The 15,172-nt window shown below is 54.7% G+C and overlaps 1 protein-coding gene across 1 annotated transcript in view; it reads right to left on the bottom strand.

Moving 5' to 3' along the window:
* man1a1 (mannosidase, alpha, class 1A, member 1) overlaps positions 1-15,172 on the bottom strand; it is a 122,449-nt gene that overhangs the window by 47,097 nt on the left and 60,180 nt on the right. Inside the window, exon 4 of the mRNA XM_064340144.1 lies at positions 14,539-14,619. Within this exon, the coding sequence (XP_064196214.1) occupies positions 14,539-14,619 (81 nt within the window). The remainder of the gene's footprint in view (positions 1-14,538; positions 14,620-15,172) is intronic.

The following is a 15,172-nucleotide window of genomic DNA, read 5'->3' as shown; positions in this document are numbered from 1 at the left end:
AACATGCGAGTCACGCATCGAGCGTCCTCGAATTTGCGTTGTTTGAACAGGTTCGTGCGCGCATATTTGCCTGTCAATCACCTCGCAGGTTCGGAAACAAGTCAGTCAGCCCCCCCCCCCCCCCCGAGGGCGGTCTCATTTTCGTTGACGTCCAATTCTTTGCTTGACGGCTGCGGAATGCTAACCGCTAATTCCTTTTTGCATCGTCAGGTTGGTCACCAAGCAACTGACCCGCACTTCCGAGCAAAGTCCTAAAATATTTAGCGGGCGATTCTTCTTTTGGATAATGCAGGTCACGCCGCACTGAAGCCGTTCACTGAGACAATGCGCTCCTCCGCTCTCGAGAGCAAGGCCCCTAAGCAGAATCAATCCGCACGCTTTCAATGCCCGAGAAAAAACACAGGGTTTAAAAGCTCCTGCTCTGGTCAGAGTGAATATCTCTCCATCCCAGTACAACACGTTATTAAAAGGGAAGATTCCATACATCTCAGAGCTTCAGGCCCTGACCACAGAGACAAGGGCTCTACACTATGCTTCAGGCCCTGACCATAGAGACAACAACTCTATACTACACTTCAGAATCTGACCATAGAGACAACAGCTCTACACTATGCTTCAGGCCCTGACCATAGAGACAACAACTCTATACTACACTTCAGAATCTGACCATAGAGACAACAGCTCTACACTATGCTTCAGGCCCTGACCATAGAGACAACGACTCTATACTACACTTCAGGCCCTGACCATAGAGACAACAGCTCTACACTACGCTTCAGGCCCTGACCATAGAGACAACGGCTCTGCACTACGCTTCAGGCCCTGACCATAGAGACAACCGCTGTACACTACAATTCAGGCCCTGACCATAGAGACAACGGCTCTACACTACACTTCTCATTACAGTCAAGAAACGTCAGCACAGAGAGTCAAACACACAGAGCACTCCACTCCACAAGGAACGGATGCTTCAGATGAACTGCAGGGCTTTCAGGGGTAAAAAAAAGAAAAAAATCCATTTAGACTTGTAGCCAGGACACACGGGTCACTGGGTGACAAATCGTCAGGTTGGGCTACACTCAACCGTGTCAAATTACAGTAGGAGGGGAAAAAACAAAACCCAAATGAGTAATTTTACGCTCATCAGATTAAGCGATAAAGCGGCATATGGGGGCTCGTGGTGAGGGAGAGAGAAATATGCAGGTGCCGGTAAGCACTCTGAATTATAATGAGCATACAGACGCTCTCTCGTAGAACGCTTACACGCGCCCACATAAGAGCTGCGCTTGCAGCCGTAAAGAACAACAAAAAAAAAAAAAACGATGACCAAAACACACAATTGTTTTCACAGGACTGTTGAGAATTGTTGAGAATGGCCAATTTCCAGAGGAACTACTTATTGTTCTGTCAAGACAATAAAATGATATCTGGCGGGATTTAATTAATGGTCCGCATTTTCGCGGTTCGGTTCTGAAATCCGTATTTAACGCCGTCCAGATGTGCTGCATGGTCACGGCTGGCTGCGCGAGGAGGCTGGAGACTGTAAACACCGCCGCTTCTCTCCGGAAGCCTCCGTCTCTGAGTGACAGGGACCCAGGTGGCGCGTCTCCGCCGCCGCCGCCTGTCAGACACTATCTGCGATCTTCAGCGCTTAAACAGCCTACCCCGCCCCACCCCCGGCGACAGAACACCCCCGGCGCTCGGTGTAAAAGATCAGAGCGCCGTCGTCCCCGCTCCGACCCGCCGCCGGTACCCCTGCGGGAGAACGCGGCCCCCGTCACGTGACGCGGAGACGGCAAAGCTCGAAACCCTCAGCCGGGAGGCGAGCGTCCTCGCTGCCTTCCTGGTTACCGGCCGGCTAAAAACGGAACGGCGGCTGCAAATGGCTCAACTTGCCGCCGGGGCCTGCGCTGGAAAAGGGCCTTGATTTACGACCGGGGGCGATTTACGGACTGCGAGGGAGAGGACGCTCAAACGGACGAATCAGGGAGCGAGCAGGCCGAGGTCAACGCCTCGCCCCGAAATTCGACGGCTCACGGAGGACTCGGAACCCGCCTCTCGGCGAGAATCCATTTCCAGCCGAGCGAACGACGCGTCAGTGAGAAATTGCACACTAATGATAAACACGTCCGACACGCTGTCGTTCTGCGCCATTCGTCGACTCTGCACATCACAATGTACATTACAGCCTGACTCGCGGATTGCTGTGTTCCCACGGTCGCTGTTCCAAAGCAGGCATCAAAACGGACGGAGCTACCAGCAAAGGCTAAACAAATCCTGCCGAGGACGACCTAACAAAAGAGCAGCCCCACGAATGAAGTGCTATTCAGCGCACTTGAAGAACCGGACAGGACAAAACCGCGCTCTCAGCTTCTGCAAGGAGCGCTTCGTTTTCAACCGCGGAAGACGGTTGAGAAAGACGTCAGACGTCGAAACTTCGGCCTCCTGGTGTCCTGCTCATTTTCTCGCGCTAAACACAAAAGCACCGCAGGCTGCTAATTCTGTGGGTGAGCCTCTTTTTGAAGTTACCTGGCTAATGATTTTCTATCGCACAAAACGTCCTGGCTGTGGAGCACCACTCTTCCTTCACAGTGTGCTCAGCGAAGCCCGTCAGGCACGACTTTTTCCAGCCACCGCCTAATATTTGGATAAGTGGTTCATTATGTAATCCGGCTAAAACGGTCTAACGTCATTCATTAGCGCTCGTTAAGCACTCCACCGCTCCTTCCATCTCCGAGACCGTTTGGGGGGATATTTTAGGCAGAGCCCTGACTTCCTGCTAACGGGTATCCACAACAGGACCCGAACGGCAGCTCGAATGAAACCAGCGGCTGGTAATTAGCGACACCCGGGAGGTTAGCCGATGAGCCCGAGGGCGGCGGCGCAGGGCTGTCGTGCCGCGGTAGCTTTGCAGAGAAGGCATCAACAGGTTGGCGGTGCCCGGCGGGTTTAATTAGAGGTGTTGGCAGACGTGCGGCGCGCGGCGTCGAGGGTTCTCATTGTTCCCGGGGCAGATGGCGCGGGCGCCAAGCGGCCCGGTTAGAGGGCGACACCGCCGCGGACGCGCGGGAGAGCCGGGATTCGGCACCAGGCCCCGGGACCCGGGCGGAGGTACCGCCGTGTCCCCGCGTCCAAAGCTCTGTCCCCGGGACCAGCTGGCTGCGTGTCCCCCCGTTCCGCCGGTCGCAACTCGCGGGAAATGGCGGGAATTGCCTGCGGGGCCGACCGGCGACCTCTTGCAGGTGTTTGGCAGGAAGCGTGGCGGTCCAGGCAGCGACTCAGAGATGGCGACCTGCCGCAATCGCACAGGAACAGGACAGAGCCTCCCCCCCTTGCAGAGGAAAAGTCGTTTCCCCAAATTTTATAATCCACTAAAGGAAATTGAACGGAAATGGCCACGTGTCCAGCAGGACCCCCACCAGACCCGCCAAACGGGGGGGAGGGCAGCGAGCTGCGCCACAAACGACGGAGGGGTAAAAGATCTCGCCCGGGCCAGAGAAAGAGAGCGGCGTCAGCGCTCACTTCCTGCTCAGGCTCAGGCACTGCGGCGCCCGCCGCGGCCGTCACGCTGATGAGGAGTTTGGCTGAGTTAGCGGGACGGAGCAGCGCTCCGGGGCAGGGACCGAATCAGACGCCTGCAATCTGGCCGCGGCGGGCGAGACGGTAATTCTGCACAGCTCAGCGGGGGGGCCGCCGAGCTGAAAGGAGGAGCGGCTTTTCAGAAAGAATTTTGGAGGAACGGCGTACCAGCGCCCTAAAGACCAGGGCTGCCCGACCCTGATCCTGGAGATCTACGTGCTTTCAATTCAACCCGAATTTGGCACACGATGCTACTAACTAGCAGCTCAAAGAGGTCTCTGGCTGTTGAGTGAGGTGTGCTGGGTTAGGGTCGGAGTGAAAAGCTACAGGACGGTGGACCTCCAGGAACAGGGCTGGGCAGCCCCGCGCTGGGAACCTAACGAGGTTACCGCACATGGACGGATGTTCGGTTATGATCAGCCATTCTGAACGCGGGGAAGAAAATAAAAAGGCAAATAAAAGTATGGAAAAGAATAAAATTCAAATCTCAAAGGTACTTTACTGCACACATTTGGATGATTATGCAGAATAAGACCTGCTATGCCTGCTGATATCTACAAGAAAATGAATATACCTTTTATTATCTCTATATATAGCACTAATTCAATCAGCACAAAAAATACTAAAAAAGGTACAATAAATAAAGTCAAACAACTGAAACTCCTAAAAAAAAGGATTCTAACTATCCATTGGTGCCTGTGGCCGGTTCAATATAAAACATCATTTTGAGAGCCACTCAAATAAAACGAGAGGTACAAGCAAGCTCAAGGCATCGAAAACTAGGGATAAACACAAAATTACCACATATATTGGAAGCGCGAACATGCTTCTCTTATTCTCACTAAAAGCACACTAAATAATAACAGGGAATATTTTTTCCCCCTGCAAGACATACAGGGGCTGCGAGCTTGTTTTTACAACAGGCAGGCTGTAAACACCAGCTTCTCGCCGCACTAAATTTTTGATTTCCTTAACCAAATTGCTTTTTTTTTTTTTATAGGTTTACCGAGGCGCTTTTCTGAACAGTCGTTGGGGAGGCTGTTGACATACAGTGCGTTAATACAAAGAGCACACACCGCGGGTCAGGTTACCCGCTGCATTAGGCAGAAACTCAAACAAGCCGGTTCCTGTTCCAACAGCAGCATTGCGGAGCGTGAAATCCGCACTCGAGCTGGATGAGACTCGCTCACTGTAAACCACCAGAGCGACCGCACTGCTGGACAGGCAATATCTTTAGTGCCTTCACCTGGGTCCAACACTACCGGCAACAGAAGCTCTAAACTCAAATTACCAATAAAAAAAAAACCGGGCCCGGAATATAAAATAAATAAACGCAGGGTTATTGGCTAGCAGAGAAAACTAACAAGCGGACAGAAAAAAACGGAGGGAAATGGAAAGCGCTGGCGGCCGTGGACTGAAAAGGCCGGTGCATTACATGCGCGTGTGATCTTTTTTTAAAATATCTTTTTCGTGGCCAGAACAGAAAGGGAAGGGTGGGGGGTGGTGGGGAGGGGGGGGGTGTGCGGAACTCGCCTCTCCCCCCCTCTAATGGCCCGGGCCCTTTGTGTGGAGGACAGTACGGCTCGTCTCTTCTGAAGGGGCGACGCGCGTCCACGGGGGGGTCCTCGACGCGCCGAGCGGCAGGCGCTCAGAAGGCAGACGTTTTCGGGCGCGCGCGGCGTGGTTAATTAGGGACCAGGACGAACGCGCCGTTCGCCAGTAACAGGCGATGTCTTCTTCTGACGGAAACAAACGGCTCCGCACCCAGGGCTGTGATTAATTTCCTCAGTGGCTGGCGGTAAACAACCGAAAAAAATAAATATATATATATATTTTTTTTTTAATCATGTGAAACGAAAACAGCGGTAAACAATGGTAACGAGCCTTCGGCCCCGCTGGTCGCTAATTAGCGGTGATTCACACGCGCGATGCGGGGGAGCGGAGAGGCCGCGGGAGGGGGGGGGAGGCGGGCCGTCGCGGTAATGCGGCCCGGAGGAGCACCGAGGTGCCGCAACCGATCCGCTACCGCGCCGCTCTCCTCACGCGGTCTGATACGACGGCAGCCGTCATGGGCGGCGTGGCGGCGCAGTGGTTAGCGCTGGCGCTAACCGCGAGAAGGTCCTCGGTCCGAATCCCGGTCGGGGCCTTTCTGTGTGGAGTTTGCATGTTCTCCCCGTGTCTGTGTGGGTTTCCTCCGGGTACTCCAGTTTTCTCCCACAGCGAAAGGCATGCATGCCAGGTTAGGTACACTCCTGCCATTGCTCTTGACCCAGCACTGTGGCTGCCCACTGCTCCTAAGTAGCTAGGATGGGTCGAATGCAGAGGACAAATTACCCCACAGGGTTAATAAAGTATAACTAGCTTTATACAGGACACCCAAATAAACGCTGTCGCAGCTCTGTGCAGCTCAAAATGGCGGGTGGAAGAGCGCGTGGGTCCGGATTCGATCAGCGGCTCCCGAAGTCGGTCTGTATCTCCCCCCAGCATCTACTGCTGAGTTCAGCAATCAGCGAAATTCAGCTCGCCCGACTGCGAGAGGAAAGCAAACAAAAGCGCGGAGTTACACAAACGCCGCTGGAACCCAGGCCCTCGCCTGCCCCGCTTTTCGCTTTCTGCTGATAAGCTCCATCCGCGCGGACGTGACGAGGGTTCGTTTGCCTGCAGGGCGCAGAGGATTTAGGAGCTGAGAGTTTTTGAAATGTTTTGGTAGAAGAGGAGGTTTACCCCCCCCCCCCCACACCCCCACCCCACAGGGCTCAGCTTCCTGCGTACTTTCTCTCTTCTCCCGGGGAAAACGCTACGCTTCTCGCCTGGCCGTTCCTGGCGAGGTAAAGCGAAAAAGGGTGTAAAGTGTGATTGTGGAATAAAGTTTGAGGGCTCGCGCTCTATCTGTCTACGCCGCGCGGATCAAACAGGGGCGAGGCGGGGGGGGGGCAGATAAACAGAGCCGGCTGAGCCCCCGCCGAAAGCACAGGAACGCATTTGGGGGGGGGGGAGGTGGAGGTAGAGGGCGCCTAACGAATGCGAGCCCAGCTACTGCTAACGAGCGGCCTCGTCCTCCTGCGGAAGTTCCGTTCCTCCTGACCGGCCGCTTGCCCTCGCCGCACTGACCGCTTCACGCTCTCTCACCTTTCCCCCGCAGCCAGCGCGCCAGCCAGGGCTAAAATTAGAAACCTCCCCCCCCCCCGCCACCTCCCCACACACCACACACACACACAACACACCACCCACACACACACACACACACACACACACACACACAACACACACACACACACGCTGCGCCTTGCGTCCGCCAGGAAAGTTTAACCGACTCGTCGACAGGAAATTAGCCGCTAATCCCACCGCCCATTTCCTTCACTTCTCCTTCCTCCCACCGAGCTTCACTCCACACACACCCACATGACACCACCCAGCTTAAACGGCCGGCCTTAGCGTCCAACTCTCCGATAGGTCGAAAGCCCTGGCAACATTCCGAAAACAATAGGCGGCCTTAATCCTTCGCCCATCCGTATCCGTAACCCGGCCGGAGAACTCCTCCTGCTCGACGGGATGGACGAAGCCCGCCCGGCAAGCGAGGCGCTCCGGCGCTTCTTCAGGATCAAGAACACCCGAACCTGTTCGCGAATGCTAACGGAGGCATACAGTTAGCGATCTTGAACGCACTGACCATTTTGCGGACGCGCAAGTTCCCAAGTTCAGCTACTTCATTAGTCCGACAACAACAAAGTCTACTGAGCGCAAAAAATTTTTTTTATAAATAAAAATAAAAAACTGAGGACACAAATCAAAGCGCTGGAGTCCCTGCTCATGTGTTTCATAAATCTCGGCGCTGTGTTTTATATGTTTCTGGGCTCTTCTGTTTGAGGCCTGTGGTCGTACAGAGGCTTAAAATCACTCTCTGGGGTCTGCACAGTCCATTACAGTGTGGGACTTACAGACCAGTGAAATGACTCAACACAGACCCCTCAGCACAAGGGCAGCTTTTACACACACCGAGCCGGAGTGAAGCCAGGCCAGGCCAGGATTTACGCCCCGCCGATGGAGCTCGGCAGGCTCACGTTTTTGTTTTCCAGAAAACCGGGCCTTTCTCCACTTACCACTTACAAAAGAATATATAAAACAAACAAATTAGAGCGGAGCTGGACTGAGAGAGCGAGAGGGGGAGACAGAGAGTGAGAGAGAGAGAGGGGGGTTGGAGAATGAAGAGGGGAGGGAGAGAGAGCGAAAAGAGGAGGCAAGTGAGGAGAGAGGGTGAAAGAGGGAGGGAGGCTTAAAGACTCAAACACAGAAGTAGAAAAAATGACAGCTAAAATGTTTCGCCATTGTGGCAAAATCGCTGTGATTGTGAAATACAGACAGAGTGCCTGTGAGAGATAGCGTGAGAGAGGGAGAGACAGAGAGAGAGAGAGAGAGGGAGAGGAAGAGAGAGAAGGACTGAGCTTGACTGTGTGTACTACATGGGAGAGTGAGAGGGAAAGCTTAAACTCGTCTTTCACACACATTCCAGCCTGTCACCGTCAGATACTGTATCCAAACATGGCTGGCAAACCACACTCTCACACACACATACACAAAGACACATACGCACACACAAACACACACACACGCTCTGCTAAAGGACCTCACAGGAGGCGGGGGGTGCGGTGGGACAGGAGGAGCAGGAGATACCGCCGCTCCTGTGGAGGTGACAGAGACACCTGCCAAAATAGCTGAGTCAGATGTGCCCAATTAGGGACCTATCCCTGCCCCGGCCCCGTTAAGACGGGAGTGTTTGGACTGAAGAGGCACTGCAGTTTACACAGGGACAGTGACACACTGTCAGCAGTGCTCCAAACACACACACACACACACAGTACGGAACACCAGTGCGGTAAGACAGACCGACCCACAACCTCACAGCTCGTTGGGTACACGAGGAGTCATGTCCAGCATCCGTAATGACTGCGGCGGGAGAGGCGCAGCTATTGGGGCAGGGCGCCGGTCAAATCCTCCCCAACCCGGCAGGGCGTGGGACGCAGCCGAGCGTGAGCGGCGCAAACGCGCCCAACACGCCCCCGTGCCGAGGCGGCTGCGTGTCGACACGGGACGGCCAGGCGACAGACGCCAGGAGAGGAGATGAAAACAGGTTTTTTTTGACGGTTTGCGCAGCGTGGTTTCCCGTATTGCACTTCCCACGTCTGTCAACTTTATCAACTCAAAACCATCTACACTGCACATGGCAAGAGCAATGTCCATGACTGCTATCATTTATTTTAGCTTAAAGGGGAATCCCACAGGCTAAACTTGGGTTTAAGAAAACACCCACACATACCCACACACGCACACGCACTCACACACATACCCACACACGCACACGCACGCACGCACACACACACACACAGAGGCTAATCTCATCGTAAAAATGAATGAAGCGTGGCGGGGACGCAGAAAGGGAAAGGCCCGTGCCGCGGTGTCGGCGAAGCGCGACCAGTCCGCACGGCCGCCGGCCCAAACGGAGCGAGAGAAGCGTTAAAAAAACACCAAAACCAAAACCAAACAAGGGGACGGGCGCCGCCGAGGGCCCGCATGCATATGAATGGAGCTCGTTTCTGAATGAGCTCGGCCGAGGCGTGAGGCGTGAGGCGTGAGGTGCGGGCGGGGCCTCTGACCTCCAGCTGGAAGAGCGCCAGGTTAACGCTCGGCGGCGGCGGCGGACGCGCTGCTGATGGACTCTTAATGAACGACGCTCCTGCTCCTCTCCTATCCACGGACACCTGGATCCACTTTTAAAAAGCCGGCGTCTGCCAGGCGGAGAAACGCAAAGCCCTTTGAGGACCGGAGAGGGGTCGGCTGCCTGAAATGGGCTTTTACTGAACCCTTTCCGAAAAAGGGCCACCTCTCTGCCGTCTCTCGAGTGGGGTAAATTCAGGCCAGACATGCCAATGGTGGCACAGATATGGAGAGAAGGCCTAGAGACCTGAAGACTGGTGATGCAGAGAGGACCTGGTGATCAGCGGTCTTCAGGTCTGGTGATATAGAGAGGAGCGGTGGTGGTCTTCAGGCTTGGTGATATAAAGAGGAACAGCGGTCTTCAGGCCTAATGATACAGGGAGGAGCAGCAGTGGTCTTATAGAGGACGGCTGCTCCTCTCTATATCACCAGGCCTGAAGACAACTGCTCCTCTCTGTATCACCAGACCTGGAGACTGCTGCTCCTCTCTAACACCAGGCCTGAAGACCACCACCGCTCCTCTCTATATCACCAGACCTGAAGACCGCTGATCACCAGGCCTGAAGACCGCCGCTCCTCTCTGTATCACCAGGCCTGCGGACCGCTGCTCCTCTCTATATCACCAGGCATTTAAGACCATCAGTCTCAGGAGCATCGTTGGAGCCAAACAGCTCTGAAAAACAGCCTCAATAACATAAACACGGCCATAAAAACATGCTCAAGCAGCCGAGATAACCTGAGCGATAACAGCAGGGGAGGCAGAGATGGTATCGGTGACTGGCAGACAGAGCAGAGTCTTAAAAACAGCCCATATTCCAGGCTCATTACTGCCACTGTCCCGGCGTCGCTGGAAGCGTGAAGCCCACACACATCACCGCGTTTAAATATTCATAAGTAACACATTTACACATCACGATTTTCTGTGTGAGTGAACAGCACATAGATGCTCTGTCATCATATGATTTCTCCCTGGTAGACGGTGATGCTGGGTTCACTGGGGGGATGTACGCTTAGCTTGTCTTGGTTTAGTGTGCAATGTCAAGTACAGAGACATTACCGTCCCCAGGATAGAGACTGTGGACTTAACTAGCCAAGGATTCTCATTTAGGTGCAACAATGTGAAGTACACACCGTGATTATATCTTGTACACGGGCACTAATGGCCTTGCACCCAAAACAAATTCTGACGTACCACTCTTCCAACCTTCAGAAGAGGCCCGAAATCCTCACGGTCTACCAGAAGCACCTGTCACCAGAAGCACATTCACATGTTTGTGAAGGCCGGGCGTGACGTTCCTAATCCCAAGGGCACGGGGCGGTGAGAACCGACTGTCCCGGAAACGCGGTGGCCTACCGGTCCGTCACGCGAGGTGATTAACGGCCCCCGGAAATGGATTCGCGGCGTCGGGGGCCGGGCCGCTTAGCCGCGACGGGACGAGCCGCCTCGGCCGCGATGAGAACCCGCTCGCGCGTAAATAACGGGGACCTAAATCAGCGGGCGGGTTAAAGCCCTCAATAGTCACGCGGAAGGAAGCGGCCTCGGACCCCAGCCGAGGCTCACCTTGGGGGGGGTGGGCCCTACACTCCAGCGCAACTTTGAAACGGTTCAGCGGTTCAGCCCGACTCTCGACCTCGCCTGCTCGGTCCGGACAGCCCTGGTTTTAATCGACGCGGTCGTAAATAACGTCTCCTTGCGCGGTGGTGTGAGGCGCCCCCCGCCTCCCCCCCCCCGAGCAGACAGGTGTCCGTAAGGAGCCTCCTCGCTGCGGATTTATGTAGTGGCGCCGGATTGGAATGCAGCCCGCTCCGCGTGCAGTTTCGCCGATAAAAATTTCATCAAAGGGGGCCGACCCCGCTTTGAGCTCCAGCCAAAAGGGGCCCCGGGAGCCTGCGATGGGGGCCCGATAGAAACCGCGCGGCTTGTGGGTTTTAGCGCTCCCCCCCCCCCCGGCGTCGCCCGCCGACGTCCGCTTTTTCTGCAGGCATGAAAAGGACGGCCTCCTCCTCCTGGCGCTCCCCTAGGACCGGCCTTATTCCTCGGGGGGGGAGGGGTGGGGGTGGAGGAGAGGGGGAGGGGGGGTTCTGAAGCTCACTTCAATGAGCGCTCCTCTCACAGAGGATGAAAGCCGTTTGAAGCCGGGCTTCCGGTTCCTTCCTTTTCCCCGAGGGCTTTTTTCCCCGAGAGTGAAAAACTTGCCGTCGTGCCGGGGGGGGGGACAGGCGCGCCGACAGGTGGCCCGACGGGGGAGCGCGAGGGCCGTCAGAGGGGAGTCCGCGCCCGATCCTCGCCGATGTCGCTGCCTCGCGTTTCAATTCGTACCTTCGCCCGGCGACAACGCCGCCCGCTCTCCGGTGACACGCACCGCGCTTAGAAAGATGCGACCGCGGCATCGCGACACGAGGACGTCGCAACGTTCGTCGCCTCCTTCGCCGCGAAGCGGGCTCGGAGCGAGAAGGTCACGGATTCGTATTCATACCGTCGCGCGCCAGCGTTCTCCAGCACGGACCCTTATTTACCGGGGTTGACATTCAGCTCCATAAAAGGACTCTGAGCGACGCGTGAATTCAAATTCGACATAATCGTTTCAGACCTCCTCAGCGGCCCCTAGAAAAGCAGCATTAACCCCGGCAGATATAAAAAGAGGAGAAGGGACACGGATGGACCGGGCTGTGGAGAGCTAGACCCACTCAGACACAGCTGTACGCCCGAGTTTATCTGGGAAGATTAGGGGGGGACGGGGGGGGGAAGCCGGCGCGGACGCTCCATTTGTTGCCTCTTTCAAGAGGCCATCGAATCTCGGGGCGGTAATGTCCGGGCGTGACTCGCGAGCAGATGCGCGCGCTGCGGTAAATCAGGGGAAGCGAGCGCGTTTCTGACTCTCCCCGAACTCAGCCGCGTTTTCCTCTAAAGCGGCCGACCCCCGTCGCCGGCCCCGTCCGCTCCTGAAAGCTGAGGGGGGGACGCGTCCTCCCCCCTCCTCAGGATCACTGAGGGGGGATTTGGGAAATGTAAAAAATCTGCATGTGTAAACAGAGCGGAAAAAGCGATTGGCTCACTAAACCGTTAAAAAAACCCTTCAGACTGGAACAATGCTGCCTTCTTATTAAAAAAGAAGAGGAAATAAGGAAGAAAATTAAGTCCGTACATCATGTTCAGCATCGCTGCGTTACTGTGGCTGTAGGTAGCGGCTTTCGCGGTTTATCTCCATGATCGCATCTACGCCGCGCTTTACCGTTCGGAAAACGGGCGGCGTCGAGAACACGTCGGCTAATTCGGCGTGCAGCGCCACTTGGGCCGGTGGCGGGCGCTAATTCGCTAATTCGTTCTTCGCGGGCCGCTTTCGCGTTCGTTAGTGGGAAGGAGGGGGGGTTTTCATAACCCGACCGGCGGACGCTTCCCTCACGCGACCGCGCAAACTGATGAATGGAGCGACCGAGCTCGCGGGAAATCCGCGGGACCGCTCCGTTATCCACGACGCATCCGTCCCGTCCGCAACCAGCGGCGGCGGGCGGCTTTTAGGGGGTTACAGCATTACATCATCATCACCATCGCCGCCGCCGCCGCCGTCATCATCTCCTACAGTAACACCCATTACCGGGACGAACCCATTCATCCCATTTTGCCGTAACCGGGGTGGAGATTACGTTTAATCGGATAACTTCGCCCGGAGTAATTGCCAGCCGGTGATGAACGAGTGAAGCGCGGAGTGAAGCGCGGCTACACGCGCTCGCCGCTGTGGCCCTCTCTGCTGAGGGGTGGGGGGGTGAGGAACATTTCTGAAAGCTCTACGATTCATTAAAAACCTCTCAGAGCCAAATGAATAAGATGAGGCTATTATTCTTGTTCAAAAAGCAGACGGAGGGCGCCTGCTTCCCTGGTCTCCGCGGTACTGTACACCGATTGGATGAGACTGAGACAGCCGCCGCCCGGCGATGACTGGAAACCCACAGAAACAGTAGCCACGCCGCAGAAGCAGCTTTCTTCCTGCTCTCCGTCTTCTTCTTTAATTAACCCGGAGACGACAAGATGGAGTCCGCTTGCAAGCGGAAGCTTTTTAGTTCTTTCAGTCCTATCAGCTAGTGAGTTTTTCATTTAACATATTTATTACATTTAATACATGTAATATACAAGATACAGTGGACAGTTCAGAAGATGCCTGTGTTTCAGCACCTTCGGCAGTCAAATTCCTTATTTTTGTACGTTGTAACTTGCAAGTTAGCACATTTAAAACATGCTAGAGTACAGACGTAACATTTCTATTAAAATTGTTACAATTTGTTTGTTTATCGCTCCGATTAAAAAAACAAATAAAAACCATGAAATAACTTATTAAAAATAAGCCCTTGAACAAAGCCTTCAGCTTCAGAACAGACCAGCCAAACTCTGTTGAGCCCTTCCACTGCACGGATTTGAGACCCTGAGAGAGAGCTACGGCTTCCCACAAATCCTTGAGGGGAGGGAATTCGCCTCCGTGGAGATTTGCAAAAAACCCTCCTTTGATAAGTTTCTAGCGGTTTCCGCCTCTACCTGAAGGACCGTTTTACACTCAGAGACTGGCAGCGGGAGCGGCAGCTCCTTCACATCTCCAATCCCATCATCTCCAGCCCTGCGTTTGGCACCTTCCGGATCGAAAATAAGTCCTGCGACTGTGAAGTGTGACTGCGGACGGTTTAAATGACGCAAGCAGTGAATACGAGGGGGAGGGGGTCGCAGACGTGCTGGTAGCGCATTATACAGAGAGAATTTTATATGCTAAATACCGCATAATTGGCAGATATCTGATAATTGGCTGAGTCTGATATTTGTACAAGCCTGTGGATTCATACGGGTTTTACAGTTAATCACAGAAATCTCTGCTCTACATTTCTGCTTGGAGTTACTAAGGGCAGAGGGGTATGTGTGTGTGTGTTTGCTTTGGAATGGCTCAGTTTTGAATGGTTCAGGAGTCTGCACGCACACATGCGCACGGACACATGCACACGCACACACACACACTGAGTCACTTGCTCTAAGGTACATACATCCCCATAGCTCTCACTGCTTCTCCGTGTGCGTCACACTCACACACTCGCTCACCCAACACGCGCGCATGCACACAACCACACGTCAGCACACGCACACGTTCCTCTCGTCAGCCCGCACAGTACAGCCTGTCCTTGTCTGGGCCCCGCATGCAGTCTCTGCAGGCTGCTGCAGCCCTAAATCACCCCCCCCCCCACCAGCCCCCCAGCCCTGCGAGCACTCACCTCTTTGCCCGAGAGATAGTAGGCCGACAGCAGCCCTCCGACGAACCGGATGTTCACTTCGAAGACGGACACCTCGGAGTTCTGTGGGGAGAAGAAAACAGGAGGAGGGGGAGGGGGAGGAGGAGGAGGAGGAGGAGAAGAGGTGATTAGCGTTGCCGGGCGCTGAGTCACCCGCCCGCGGCGCTGGAAGACGTAACGGAGGACAGGATACACCGCGGAGGAGAGGACAGACACCGCTGTGGGCTACACCCGCCAAAAAACCGCTAAGCCCTTCGGCGAAAAAAAAAAAAGAGAGAGACTAACACACAAAAAAAGAGAGATAGAAATCTGTCAGAATTTTCCTTTCAGCACTTCAAAGCAAAAAAAGAGTTTCAAAAACATTTCTTTTTTCTTCCAGTTGTTTTTTAAAAATAATTGCAGGTGTCGTGCACGGAATTGACGGAGCCTACGAGCTGACCGATATTCGGTTTGGGCACGCTTGACGTCGCCACGGCATCAACAGCCACATAAGCTAATTTGGTCTAAACGGCAACAACGCTGTGGGGGGGGGAGTTTTCCTGCAATTTGTCCACAGCTCGTACCAGAGGCTGTTAAGCTGGGTGAAACAACACGGATAGAGGTCAGCGCTGTAATG

Source organism: Anguilla rostrata, chromosome 6, assembly GCF_018555375.3.
Source record: "Anguilla rostrata isolate EN2019 chromosome 6, ASM1855537v3, whole genome shotgun sequence".
NCBI classification, from domain to species: domain Eukaryota; kingdom Metazoa; phylum Chordata; class Actinopteri; order Anguilliformes; family Anguillidae; genus Anguilla; species Anguilla rostrata.
This window is presented reverse-complemented; position numbering and strand designations above follow the sequence as displayed.